Genomic DNA, 15,166 nt, shown 5'->3' on the forward strand with positions numbered 1-15,166 from the left:
TGGTCAGTCTTTGTCATGGAGAGAACAGTGTATACACACACATACACTACATTGACACTCCCACACACATTAACTACATACGCGCACACACAAATGATGTCAAAATAAATAAACATCTAGCGGAAAGCTACTGCTACGCTGTTCTTTATTGTATTATTTATCCTGATGCCTAGCCACTTCACCCTGCCTTAATGTATATACACTACATGACCAAAAATATGTGGACACCTTCTCGTCAAACATTTAATTCCAAAATCGTGGCCATAAATATGGTGTTGGTCCCTGTTTGCTGCTATAACAGCCTCCACTCTTCTGGGAAGGCTTTCCACTAGATGTTGGAACATTGAAGCAGAAACAAGGATTAGTGAGTTCGGGTACTGATGTTGGGCGATTAAGTGTGGCTCACAGTCGGCGTTCCAATTCATCCCAAAAGGTGGTTGATGGGGTTTAGGTCAGGGCTCTGTGCAGGCCAGTCAAAATCTTCCACACCGATCTCGACAAACCATTTCTGTATGGACCTCACGTTGTTTACGGGTACATTGTCATGCTGAAACAGGAAAGGGCCTTCCTCAAAATGTTGCCCCAAAGTTGGAAGCACAGAATGTATGCTGTAGCGATAAGATATGCCTTCACTAGAACTAAGGGGCCTAGCCTGAACCATGAAACAGCCCCAGAACATTATTCCTCCTCTACCAAACTTTACAGTTGGCACTGCATTTGGGCAGGTAGCGTTCTCCTTTCATCCCCCAAACCCAGATTTGTCCATCAGACTGACAGATGGTGAAGCGAGATTCATCACTCCAGAGAACGCGTTTCCATTGCTCCAACAGCGTCGAGCTTTACACCACTCCAGCCAACGCATGGTGATCTTAGGCTTGTGTGCGGCTGCTCGGCCATGGAAACCCATTTCATTAAGCTATCGACAAAACAGTTATTGTGCTGAGGTTGCTTCCAGAGGCAGTTTGGAACTCTGTAGTGAGTGTTGCAACTGAGGATAGACAATATTTACGCGCTACGAGCTTCAGCAGTCCCGTTCTGTGAGCTTGTGCGGCCTACCACTTTGTGGCTGAGCTGTTGTTGCTCCTAGACATTTCCACTTCACAATAACAGCACTTACAGTTGACCGGGGCAGCTCTACCAGAGCAGAAATTTGACAAACTGACTTGCCACGTTGAAAGTCACTGAGCTCTTCAGTAAGGCCATTCTACTGCCAATGGGCTGTGGAGATTGCATGGCTGTGTTCTTGATTTTATACACCTGTCATCAACAGCCAAATCAGTTGAAGTCAGAAGTTTACATACACTTAGGTTGGAGTCATTAAAACTAGTTTTTCAACCACTCCACAGATTTCTTGTTAACAAACTAGTTTTGACAAGTCGGTTAGGACATCTACTTGTGCATGACACACGTAATTTATTCTTTTCAACAATTGTTTACAGATCGTGAAATAATCTATCACAATGCCAGTGGGTCAGAAGTTCACATACGTTTGACTGTGCTTGGAAAATTCCAGAAAATGTAATTACTTTAGAAGCTTCTGATTGACTCAAATGATATCAATTAGCCAATTGGAGGTATACCTGTGGATGTATTTCAAGGTCTACCTTCAAACTCAGTGCCTCTTCACTTGACATAATAGGAAAATCCCACCCAAAGAAATCAGCCAAAAAATTGTAGACCTCCACAAGTCTGGTTCATCCTTGGGAGCAATTTCCAAATGCCTGAAGGTACCACGTTCATCTGTACAAACAATAGTACGCAAGTATAAACACCATGGGACCACGCAGCCATCATACCGCTCAGGAAGGAGACGAGTTCTGTCTTCTACACATTAACTTACTTTGGTGCGAAAAGCAAAGGACCTTGTAAAGATGCTGGAGGAAACAGGTAGAAAAGTATCTATATCCACAGTAAAACGAGTCAGCAAGGAAGAAGCCACTGCTCCATAACCGCCATAAAAAAGCCAGACTACGGTTTGCAATTGCACATGGTGACAAAGATTGTACTTTTTGGAGAAATGTCCTCTGGTCTGATGAAACAAAAATAGAACTGTTTGTCCATAATGACCATCATTATGTTGGGAGGAAAAAAGGGTGAGGCTTGCAAGCTGAAGAACACCATCCCAACTGTGAAGCACGGGGTGGCAGCATCATGTTGTGGGGATGCTTTGCTGCATAAGGGACTGGTGCACTTAAACAAATAGATGACATCATGAGTCAGGAAAATTATGTGGGTATATTGAAGCAACATCTCAAGACATCAGTCAGGAAATTAAAGCTTGGTTGCAAATGTGTCTTCCAAATGGACAATGACCCCAAGCATACTTCCAAAGTTGTGGCAAAATGGCTTAAGGACAACAAAGTCAAGGTATTGGAGTGGCCATCACAAAGCCCTGACCTCAATCCTATAAAACACTTTTGGGCAGAACTGAAAAAGCGTGTGTGAGCAAGGAGGCCTACAAACCTGACTCGGTTACACCAGCTCTGTCAGGAGGAATGGGCCAAAATTCACCCAACTTATTGTGGGAAGCTTATGGAAGGCTACCTGAAACATTTGACCCAAGTTAAAGACAATGCTACCAAATACTAATTGAGTGTATGTAAACTTCTGACCCACTGGGAATATGATGAAAGAAAGAAATCGTTCTCTCTAATATTATTCTGACATTTCACATTCTTAAAATAAAGTGGTGATCCTAACTGTAGGTCAGGGACTTTTTACTAGGATTAAATGTCAGGAGTTGTGAAAAACTGAGTTTAAATGCATTTGGCTAAGGTGTATGTAAACTTCCCGACTCCAACTGTATGTAGCTCCATTCTTGTGTATTTTATTCCTCGTTACCATTTTATTTTTAAACTCTGCATTGTTGTGAGGAGTTGTAAGCAAGCATTTCACAGTTAAGTCCAGAACAGTTGTATTTGGCAAATAAAATGTTATTTGATTTTTTATTTCAAGTGACTTACAATAGCAGGTCTTGTAATGAGCCAGTGATAAACAGGAGAGGGACACACACTATGGAGGAGCATTCCAATGGGATTAGGGAAGCAACAAAAGGCCTCCAGATTAGCTCAAGGGAATACAATGGGAGCGAGGCTGCTGGGAGGAGAGGGGTGAAGAGGGGCAACCAGTGAATTAGCTACGTAGACTCAGAGGACGGATAACCTGCTAGGTGTTAGGACAGTGCCGCCTGCTCGTCAACACAAACATTCTTCATTTTCTGTACAATGATCTTAAGATGGATAATGACTCCTCAATTCAAAATGGCGCCCAACACCAACACAGCTCTCAGTATTAAAGACGTAACAACGCTGCCAGCGTGGGAGTCAGGCCGGACCACAGCGCTGCCAGCGTGGGAGTCAGGCCGGACCACAGCGCTGCCAGCGTGGGAGTCAGGCCGGACCACAGCGCTGCCAGCGTGGGAGTCAGGCCGGACCACAGCGCTGCCAGCGTGGGAGTCAGGCCGTACCACAGCGCTGCCAGCGTGGGAGTCAGGCCGGACCACAGCAGCAGCTTTTTCACATTAGAACTGAGACCGGCTGAGAATATAATAGGAGGCTGATTTGAGGATTTATAGTGTAAATAACAAGACAGTTACGTACTATTAACCGTCTGGTAACAGGGTGGGTGGAGAGAGAGAGAGGGGGGTGGAGAGAGAGGGGGGGTGGAGGAAAGGAGGAGAGAGGAGTGAGTCAAAGTAAGTAATTGGGTGAATAAAAGTGTGCCAGGGAGAAATGGGAGAAAAACAGAATGATTGAAATAGAAAAGCGAACGATAAAAAGGTGGAAAGAGATTGGAGGGAGAGAGAGTTCTGGGGGGCTCCACACGGTTACTGAGAAGCAGCGCAACTCATTTGAACTCCAGTCCAAAAATAAAAGCCAACTGAGAGATTTGTTCAAACGTTGACTGAACGGGTGGCCTGCTGGAGACCGAGAGGAAACGAAGGGGGGAGCGGTGAGAATGAGAAGACCACAGTGCCCCCTAAAGCCAGAAGAGTAGACCTCTTTTTCCCCTCCATCTCTCATCTGAAGAGCCTGTGTATTGAGAGGCCAAGAGGGTTTCGTTCAGGGCGCGCGCGCACACACACGTTGAGGGGCCGAGGGGCTACCGTTCAAGGCCTTGCAAGCGTTACTTAATAAAAAAACATTTTTAAAGGACTCGGAGGATCCCTTCCCGTTCTTAGAGAGCTGAGCCGTTCTGTTCGTCGGTACATGAGGCGCATTTATTAAACACACAAACGACCGGACAGAGCGGCGCACACACACACAAACACACACACACACACACAGAGAGAGAGCGAGAGCACGGCCCACTCGGTCAGACCATACTTTAACCTATTCCCTAGGTTGAGGTTCAAACGCACTCTGACCCCACAAATGGAGAAGTTGTAATCAAGGCAGAATGGAAATAAGCCCATTTCTAGAGTGAGAGATTAAAACCAGACGAACAGGTGCAGCGCTAAGGAGCGCTGTGGAATTGAGCCCAACGGCCTTCCGTAGGCCTATCGGATTCACTGACACGTTTCACGGTAAATAGCAAACACATCTATTGTTAAACCCTCTGATTCTCATCATGCTGTTATGACAGTGAGAAGGATAGATATGAGAGAGCGAGAGAAAGGGAGAGAAAGATAATTAGTAAGACAGAAGCAGAGGGAAAAAAAATAGATTTTTCTAGAGGCGGGGCGGAGTGAACAGTCATCACACGCCACCTTTGTGAAACATGGCACTTGTTGCTAAGCGTTTGACAAGCCAGGTTGAAACTGCATCACAAATTAGGTTGGCTTGTTGCTGTTCAGTTTCCTTCTCTCCTCTTGAAGGTGCAGGTGAACAAAAAGTGTGTGTGTGTGTGTCTGTGTGTGTATAAACTCCCTCCTTAATGAAGTAGGAGCCTGGAGATGGAGCTTATACACCCCACTGTGCCGGGGAGAGAAGAGGGCCTGGCAAGACCCATTTGTGATCAGAGTGAAATAGTGTGTGTAGGAGTGTGTCTGAACTATGAGTGTGTGTATGCATGCCTGCATACATGTCAGTATATATAGCTGTGTGTGTGTGTGTGTGTGTGTGTGTGTGTGTGTGTGTGTGTGTGTGCCTGTGTGTGTCTCACTTCGGTATGCAGCTCCAGGAGGGCCTCTTGCCTAAGGAGCAACAGCAGGGGGTTGTGGGAAGATAACGGGGGAAGGAAAGTTTTTCGAGGGAGGGCAGAAAGCAGTAGAGAGGGAGCGAAGGAGAAGGATCGAAAGAGGGAAAAAAGCTGTGCTTGCCGTTCGTGTTGCTATGTTTGAAAAAAGCGGAGGTTGCGGAGTATAATAATGTTTCCTATCGTAAGTGGGGGGGGGAGCAACAAGAGGGGTAAGGGTACGGGTTGCACCACCCCCCTTGAAACCTTGTTCCATGGGGGGGGGGGGGGGGGGGGGGGGGGGGGGGGGGGGGGGGGGGGGGGGTCGTCCCCAATCCCCAGTGTGACGTCGCTCCCTCGCCGAGCATTCTGTCTAACAGAATCACCTTGACATGCAGACCGTACCACGGCACGCAGACCGTACCAGGGTACGCAGACCGTACCACGGCACGCAGACCGTACCACGGCACACAGATCGTCTAACACCTGCATAACTCATACTGCACAGAGGGAACACTGTATGGCACTTAGGCTAAACACAATGTGAGCTAAACTGACATGCTTTGTGGTTGTCAACCGGGATGTATAGAGGGAGAAAAGATAGGAAAGAGGTGATGTGTTTAGTGGAAGAGGAGGAGAGGCGTCTCGCTGTGACTAGCTGAGTCAAGGACGAGAGGAGGGGGGAGTGTGTGTGTGTGTGAAGAGGTGTAGAAAGAGAGGAGGAGGAGGAGTGCAACACGGGAAGAGCACGAACGAAGGAAGAAAATAAAAAAGGAATGCGGAGAGAAGAAACAGGACAACACCAAAGGTGCGGAGCGGGAGAAGGAGTGTGTGACCCTGAAAGGATGAAAAGGAGCAGAGAAAAGGTACCACAAAGAGAGAGATGAAAAGGGAAGTGAAGGGTGGAGAAAAGCAAAGGCGGGTTGTGAGGGGAAGGCAACAGTTGGGAGGAGGCTCACCTGTTTGGAAATGGAGAACAAAAATGACAGAACAGAGGGATGGGTGAAGGAGAGGGAGGGGTCTCATCTGCGTGTGTGTGAGTGTGTGTGGGGGGGGGGGGGGGGGGTCCCACCTGCTTGGATGATGAGCTTGGCACACTCGTTGCAGGGGAACAGAGCCACGTACATGGAACAGCCCTTCACGTCCGCTGAGTTCTTATTCATGATCGCATTCAGCTCCGCATGGCACACTGGAGTAGAAAGAGGGGGAGGAAGAGAGAGGGGGAGGAAGAGAGAGGGGGAGGAAGAGAGAGGGGGAGGTAGAGAAAGGGGGAGGAAGAGAGGGGGGGGAAGAGAGGGGGGAGGAAGAGAGAGGGGGAGGAAGAGAGAGGGGGAGGTAGAGAGTAGAGAGGGGGGGAGGTAGAGAGAGGGGGGGAGGAAGAGAGAGGGGGAGGTAGAGAGTAGAGAGGGGGGGAGGTAGCGAGAGGGGGGAGGAAGAGAGAGGGGGAGGAAGAGAGAGGGGGAGGTAGAGAGTAGAGAGGGGGGGAGGTAGAGAGAGGGGGGAGGAAGAGAGAGGGGGAGGGGGAGGAAGAGAGAGGGGGAGGAAGAGAGAGGGGGAGGTAGAGAGTAGAGAGGGGGGGAGGTAGAGAGAGGGGGGAGGAAGAGAGAGGGGGAGGAAGAGAGAGGGGGAGGAAGAGAGAGGGGGAGGAAGAGAGAGGGGGAGGAAGAGAGAGGGGAAGGAAGAGAGAGGGGAAGGAAGAGAGAGGGGGAGGTAGAGAGTAGAGAGGGGGGGAGGTAGAGAGAGGGGGAGGAAGAGGGGGAGGAAGAGTGAAAATCTGGTCAACACACCAGGGGTGGCAGTGAATCAAAAGAGACATTTATATGCAGACGATACAGGTTTCCTAGTTCCAACAGCCACATAAAAAAATTCACTGGTCTAGGATCAGGTCCCCTCGGTCCATATAAGCTCATTCATTGATCTGAAAAAGGCTAAACTGATTCTAGTTCAGCAATTCCACCGAGACTCAATACAGACCTTAATTCCCATTGTCCAGTGGAAAGTGATGCACTGAGAGTGAACAGATGCCTCCTCTCCCCTCCACCCTGGCAGCCATAAAATGACTCCTTCCTAACGTTAATTACGGGAAATGAATTGCCCCCTATCAGCAACGGTGGCCGATTACAGAGCACACCCGCCAACCCCCAAACTGTAGTGTGATTACCATACCCCCCCCCCCCCACCACTAGCCCCATGCCAGCCAGCCAACCATGCCGCCACCCGCTACTGCGGCAGATTTGCTTTGGCACAACATCAGAGCACGGCACGGCACGACATGCACGTTGGTCCACTGCGCTCACAGCAAGCAGGCAGAACTCATGAGAGAGAGAGAGAGAGAGAGCCGAGGGATGGTTAACTTGGAGAATTTGTGACAAACAGTTGTCATGGCAGCATGTCTTCGGTGGGGAACACGATAAGATATTATCCTGAGCACTGTTTAATGTTAGTCACTGGTCTCAGTTACTATTAGAACAGTGGTAGTTACCATTACAGTCACTGGTCTCAGTTACTATTAGAACAGTGGTAGTTACCATTACAGTCACTGGTCTCAGTTACTATTAGAACAGCGGTAGTTACCATTACAGTCACTGGTCTCAGTTACTATTAGAACAGCGGTAGTTACCATTACAGTCACTGGTCTCAGTTACTATTAGAACAGTGGTAGTTACCATTACAGTCACTGATCTCAGTTACTATTAGAACAGTGGTAGTTACCATTACAGTCACTGGTCTCAGTTACTATTAGAACAGTGGTAGTTACCATTACAGTCACTGGTCTCAGTTACTATTAGAACAGTGGTAGTTACCATTACAGTCACTGGTCTCAGTTACTATTAGAACAGTGGTAGTTACCATTAAAGTCACTGGTCTCAGTTACTATTAGAACAGTGGTAGTTACCATTACAGTCACTGGTCTCAGTTACTATTAGAACAGTGGTAGTTACCATTACAGTCATTGGTCTCAGTTACTATTAGAACAGTGGTAGTTACCATTACAGTCACTGATCTCAGTTACTATTAGAACAGTGGTAGTTACCATTACAGTCACTGGTCTCAGTTACTATTAGAACAGTGGTAGTTACCATTACAATCACTGATCTCAGTTACTATTAGAACAGTGGTAGTTACCATTACAGTCACTGGTCTCAGTTACTATTAGAACAGTGGTAGTTACCATTACAGTCACTGGTCTCAGTTACTATTAGAACAGTGGCAGTTACCATTACAGTCACTGGTCTCAGTTACTATTAGAACAGCGGTAGTTGCCATTACAGTCACTGGTCTCAGTTACTATTAGAACAGTGGTAGCTACCATTACAGTCACTGGTCTCAGTTACTATTAGAACAGCGGTAGTTACCATTACAGTCACTGATCTCAGTTACTATTAGAACAGTGGTAGTTACCATTACAGTCACTGGTCTCAGTTACAATTAGAACAGTGGTAGTTACCATTACAGTCACTGGTCTCAGTTACTATTAGAACAGTGGTAGTTACCATTACAGTCACTGGTCTCAGTTACTATTAGAACAGTGGTAGTTACCATTACAGTCACTGGTCTCAGTTACAATTAGAACAGTGGTAGTTACCATTACAGTCACTGGTCTCAGTTACTATTAGAACAGCGGTAGTTACCATTACAGTCACTGATCTCAGTTACTATTAGAACAGCGGTAGTTTCCATTACAGTCGCTGGTCTCAGTTACTATTAGAACAGTGGTAGTTACCATTACAGTCACTGGTCTCAGTTACTATTAGAACAGTGGTAGTTACCATTACAGTCACTGATCTCAGTTACTATTAGAACAGTGGTAGTTACCATTACAGTCACTGGTCTCAGTTACTATTAGAACAGTGGTAGTTACCATTACAGTCACTGGTCTCAGTTACTATTAGAACAGTGGTAGTTACCATTACAATCACTGATCTCAGTTACTATTAGAACAGTGGTAGTTACCATTACAGTCACTGGTCTCAGTTACAATTAGAACAGTGGTAGTTACCATTACAGTCACTGGTCTCAGTTACTATTAGAACAGTGGTAGTTACCATTACAATCACTGATCTCAGTTACTATTAGAACAGTGGTAGTTACCATTACAGTCACTGGTCTCAGTTACTATTAGAACAGTGGTAGTTACCATTACAATCACTGGTCTCAGTTACTATTAGAACAGTGGTAGTTACCATTACAGTCACTGGTCTCAGTTACTATTAGAACAGTGGTAGTTACCATTACAATCACTGATCTCAGTTACTATTAGAACAGTGGTAGTTACCATTACAGTCACTGGTCTCAGTTACTATTAGAACAGTGGTAGTTACCATTACAGTCACTGGTGAATAGCGTAAATGAACACTGATCCGCAGTGTGATCCAACAGCCCCCCCCCCCCCCCCCCCCCCCCCCCCCCCCTTTAAAACTGCTCCTAAAATTGACTAAAAATGTGGACCTCACAAAAGCCTTTTGTGGTCCCAATTAGCTGCAGAGTTACTTGAAACCAGAATGGCCTTCCCAGGTAGAGGGCAATTATCCCCAGTAACCATGAGCGAGACTTTCTGAACAAGAGCGATGTTGTGTGTGTGTGTGTGTGTGTGTGTGTGTGTGTGTGTGTGTGTGTGTGTGTGTGTGTGTGTGTGTGTGTGTGTGTGTGTGTGTGTGTGTGTGTGTGTGAGAGGAGAGGTCTTGGCTAAGAAGACTGCTGTTCCTTGTAATTGCATATTACAGCCTTTATTATGGCCAATTATTTCCCTTTGAAGATGATTAGACATGTTGTTTTTTTTTAAGAGGTTTTTTTTTTCTCTTCCTTTACCCAGTTTCACAATGAAATTGCCTTGTGAAAAACCCTTCACATTGTGTCTAGCATCATGCTACGACCTGGGCAGCAAATGTAGACAAGGACCTGGATAGTGGCAACCCTAAGAGGGCTTTTAAGATACCCCTGGATGGGAGATGAGGAGAAGAAGAAATCTTGTGCTTGAAGATAGAAAGAACCTCATTATATTTTTGTAACGAGAAGAGGATGCAGAGCAGAGAGCGTAAGAGCGAGGAAGAGGGGAGAGAGAGAGAGAGAGAGAGAGACCCATTGGCCAGAAAGAGTGGGAGAGAAAGAGATTAGGGGAAATAAGTGATTCGTCACCTAGCTTTGCTAACAGCACGAGAAGACTTGGGCATATCTGCGTCACAGCTATGCACAATGCGTTGCCCATCTGCAAAAAACAGAAACGTATCTTTATGAAAGAGCTTGGAGAGAGGTAGGGAGAAACTAGACAGGAGAGACTAGGGTATTTCTCTAAAAACCTTTTCAATTATTCTGAAGTGGACTGGAGGAAGAAATAGGCCTACATCCTTTGAATGTAAAAAAAAAGGGCTGTCTGGAGGTTCGCCAACTCATTTACTTTCAGCGGTTCGCTCACCCTCTCTGTCCTCCAAACTAAGCAACCCCCCCCCCCTAACCTCTGCATATTAACTGGAGACATCCTTAAAGCTTCAGGTATCTCCACACACACACACACACACAAAGCTTCAGGTCTCAACTCAAACTGCTTTCAATTACCGGTGAAATTCAAAGATTTCAAAAAGAACTACTTCAAAAATTAATAACTGGGCAGTTAGTTTGACTTTCCATATTTTTTGGGGTAGAACCCTCTCTCCTGAACTCAGGAGATTCCTTCTCTGGTTCCCGTGGCCATTAGAAAAATGCTGTGATGAAACGGTGATGTGTCTAACCTACAGTCTGTCTGGGAATGTTGGAATGGAATATTCTGGAACAACTGTAGCCAATTACATGTGGATGTTGGGCTGCCAGTGACCCAATGGCATAGTGTATAGGGTTTCTGTAGGAAGCCAGAGAGGGAGGGGTCTGGAATTGAGAGGATAGACTGGAGTGCACTGAAGGGTTAGGACTGTCAACCTATAAAGCCCTGTAGAAGTTTATATAAGGCTACAATTGTAATATCAGTAGTAGTAGGCCTTGGGCTATTAGGTAAGAGAAACTGTACACATGCAAAGTCAGTGTGTGTGTGTGTTCTGGCAGATGGTCAGTTAGGTGCTCTCTGACCACTGTAGCCAATTAGAGAAGCTATTGAGAGGTCAGAGGTCAAGATTGGCCACCTGCCAACCAACATGGAGCCTTGTATTTGCATGCACCTTAAATTTTTTAAAGAAATGTAAAAAAAAAAAAAAAAAACACACACAGTGTCTGAAGCTCACTTCCAATTTGATTAATTTCTCTAAACTCTGAATGGAATAGGTATGGAGTTATAGGTCTACTCAGGCTGGTTATAAGCAGAGCATCACATTTAACCTATACCGTAGGTAAATATTTCCCACTTGAACATATTTATTAGTGAAACCAAAGTGCTGTAACATAACTCAAATAGCCTAGGACACACCAACACTTGAACTGTTCAAATCGGGTGTATGGCACATTCAGAACCGCTGGGCAGCAACATGGTAAACTAAAGCACTGGTCATTGGGAACGAGATCAGAATGACTGCTAAGGCTTGTCCCTGGTGCCGACATTGTCAGAAATCCAAATATGGTTTAGAAGGCCAAGAGAAAAAGGAAAACTTTTCAAATGAGTAAACCGAAATAATTTTAAAAAAATTCAAAGATGTAGTCTACGATGCAATACTCAATCATTTTAAGGATCACAACATCTACTTAGACTACATTTGAACACCGCCGCAGAAACGTCGCTATTCGGGCATCTTCCCAATTAAGTAGCCTAGTTGTGTTGTTTGGCTACTCGGAGAGAACTAGGGCCTGTCACTCGCAGCCCACCTCTTCCAATGCATTGTGGGAAAGTGTGCATCTAATCCCACTAGATAAAGAACTGAGATGAGTATAACATCCTGGCGTTTAAACCATCCCGATTTTAAAAAATTCACATAATATAAAACACATGTTCGCCTACTGAAAACGCGCCATTGCGTTGTTTCGGGCTATTCGCTGATTTTCGGTAGCTCATCCCCTTACCTAATTGATCAGCTTTTGTCAAAGACAACATGAGTATGACATCCGGACAATAAAATTATACTCGATTTTCAAAAATGTCCATTTTTTTCTGCTTACTATTTCGGAAGCAACTATGGGTATTCGGACTCTCTCCCTGAGTCAACACACTCACACAACAACAAAATGCGCTAATATAACCACTGCAGCACAAAGTATTGCGGCACTGCAGCCTATGAGCCAGTCACCCTGATTTAAGACGCACCTCTTTCCTGATTCCCACAGGCTTGTCGAGTCATGTGACTTCTAAAGCTCCACTAGATTCTGTCTGCCTCTCAAATTGCACCCAATTCCCCATAGGCCCTGGCCAAAAGTAGTGCAATATGCAGGGAATAGGGTGTCACTTGGAACATAGATTCTGTCTCCGCTGCCAGGGGACACCAGAGAGAGTGCCTGGCCCCTAGCCAGAGATGCCACAACCCTGAGGAGACTAGAGAGGGGGGGGGGGGGGGGGGGGGGGGGGGGGGGGGGGGGGGGGGGGCGTAGGGAGGGAAGGCGGAGAAAAGAGATTGAGGGAGAGAGAAAGAGGGAGAGCAAAAACAAAAGCAAGAGTGTGCCAGTGGGAGAGAGGCTGTAGGGCCGACGAACACAGCAGACAAATAGAGGGCCGTTAACTTTGCTACATCGGCTCAAGCAATTACATGGCTATTCCTGTGTGTTGGTAGGGGAAAGAATGGGTACGAATTAGGCATTCGGAACGAACCGGGTCGGGAGCAGAACAGAGTTACGGGCAGACGAGCGAGTTTCTATCATTCCTGGATAGTTTTGCTGTGTGTGTGTCTGTGAGAGAGAGTCACTGCCTAGGGAGCGGTTGGGTTTCCTCTCATTCTCTTTAATAACAGTACTTAAAGAATGCTTCATCTACAGAACAGAGAGATACAATAGTTACTGGGCTTAAAGGGATGAGGGTTTTCTGAATGAGCTTTTAGAAAAGGGTGGACGCAGTATTGATCGTGTTGAATATACTGTCCTTCTCGGTATATTATAGTATGATCATACATTCCCTCTAGTTGAACAAAGTGGGACAATGCAACATATTGTGATATTATAGAGGTAGTAAGTCATTTATCTGAGACACACACTTTGTAGGGTCAGGAAGAGTTTAAAAGATCAGCCCCCCCCCCCCCCAAAAAAATTGACAAAACGCTCTTAGTGCTTTGCCTCTTCACACCCTCGCCATGGCAACCGGTGATAGTCTCCCACGCTGGCATCTGCTGCCCACAGTCTGCCAACTGTGCCCTCAGCCCTGGCTCCCCCTCCATAACTCTCCCAGTGGGCCTTGTCCCCATAGCATTCAGAATAGTCTAGCTTCCCCCCCCTCCAGAGTTCCCCAAAGTGGCCTACACTGTATATAAACAATTCAATTCAATACTGTATACGATTGCAGTAAAAAGTATGGCTCCGAAAGAAAAGCCCTAGGTAAGGTGACCGGATTTAGGAAATTAAAAAGTATGACTCTGAAAGAAAAGCCCTGGGTAAGGTGACCGGATTTAGGAAATTAAAAAGTATGGCTCCGAAAGAAAAGCCCTGGGTAAGGTGACCGGATTTAGGAAATTAAAAAGTGGGAATTTTATTTATGTTTAACCGCGTGAAAATAATAACTATAATTAACTATCAACTATAATTAACTATCAATTTTCGCTATAGTTCTTTCAAATAATTGAATTGTAAAACACAAAATGAATTACCCCTCCAGTTCTTCATCTTAGCCCATCTAGTAATTCAAAAACTACCCAAGTCTGGTAGCCTATGCTGTTGGAGACACTTTCTGGCCATGGTTATTCATGAGATGGTTACAACGCATCGCCGATCAAACCTTCTTAGAATAAAGGTCCAACGAGGACATTTTAAGGGGACAGGCCACCAAAACCGGGGACTGTCAGCGGAAACCGGGGACGTCCGGCCACCCTAGGTATCTCCAACAGGTTATAATTGCATATGATTAGTAAGTCCGTATGTACTAGGGATGTAATCGTTTCACTTCACAAACTAACTGCCCCCACTGGTCCTGTTACCTATCATGAGCTCTCAAGACTTACAACTCAAACTTTCCTACATTTCAAACCAACCAGAACACTTAATAGATCAGGACCTGATTAGAATAGCGTCTGGTACGAGAGGCACAGCTGCACTACTAATGTAGTTTACACACACACACACACAACAACAAAAAATATTCACTGATCATTTGGTTCACAGCAACAACTAGAAACGTTGAAAATATGCCAGTCATGGTTGCCAGAGTCGGAGCTAATATCGTCATTAAAATCAGAAGTTGGGAGAGAAAACGCTAGTAGCAAGTTCCCTCTAGCTTGTGTGTGTGTGTATATTCGCTCTGTGAGCTTTGAGAGGGCAAGGAGACTAACTGGAAGTTGTAGTCTCCAGCGCCCTCTTCAGGTGAAACTGTGTCACTTCTTCTAGTTCAGACTTCCAAGGGCTGAGACAAGAATCAAGATGTCCTTGTAGAACAGAGGTACAGCTACTGAATCATTTCACTGTAAACGCTCTCTCTCTCTCTCTCTCTCTCTCTCTCTCAGAAGAAGAAACAGATAGGAGAGCATTCCATCTTCCATCCAGCTAGTCTATCGTTTTCGAAGAAATACATGTATTTTCCAGCGTGTGCCATCCGCTCTCATTTCACCCTCAAACTACCTGGTTTCCATGACAACTGCACGCAAAAAAAACATCGCTCTCCTTTCCCTTCCTGCTCGTTGGGGTTAAGAGCACCGGCCTCCATCTCCGGTGTTACATTAAAACCCCATCTGTGCTGCCGAGTAGTCGCTCTCTTCCTTGTTGGCCTCAGCTGTTGTCTGAGCGCGATGCTTGTTTCGCCCGTAAAATAAATAAATAACTGCCTTAAGTAACAACAGATACTGCTTATTGTTAAGGGCTTGTCTGGTTTGAAAGAGGCTGTGCACTGTAATGAGGCAACTACGAGGTGAGGTGAGAGAGAGCGAGAGAACGAGAGTGAAGATGAGTGTGAAAAAGCACACCATGTGGTCCTGTGAGGAAGAAAAAAAAAGATGGCCTCGGCAGG

The 15,166-nt window shown here is 45.8% G+C and overlaps 1 protein-coding gene across 2 annotated transcripts in view; it reads right to left on the reverse strand.

The window, feature by feature from the left end:
• The window catches only part of LOC110497396 (deoxycytidylate deaminase), a 44,502-nt gene that overhangs the window by 16,088 nt on the left and 13,248 nt on the right, over positions 1-15,166 (reverse strand). For both annotated transcript variants that reach the window (XM_036954337.1, XM_036954336.1), the window contains exon 4: positions 6,188-6,304. In XM_036954337.1, the coding sequence (XP_036810232.1) occupies positions 6,188-6,304 (117 nt within the window). The remainder of the gene's footprint in view (positions 1-6,187; positions 6,305-15,166) is intronic.

The sequence above is a fragment of the Oncorhynchus mykiss genome, chromosome 19, assembly GCF_013265735.2.
Source record: "Oncorhynchus mykiss isolate Arlee chromosome 19, USDA_OmykA_1.1, whole genome shotgun sequence".
Taxonomy (NCBI): Eukaryota; Metazoa; Chordata; class Actinopteri; order Salmoniformes; family Salmonidae; genus Oncorhynchus; species Oncorhynchus mykiss.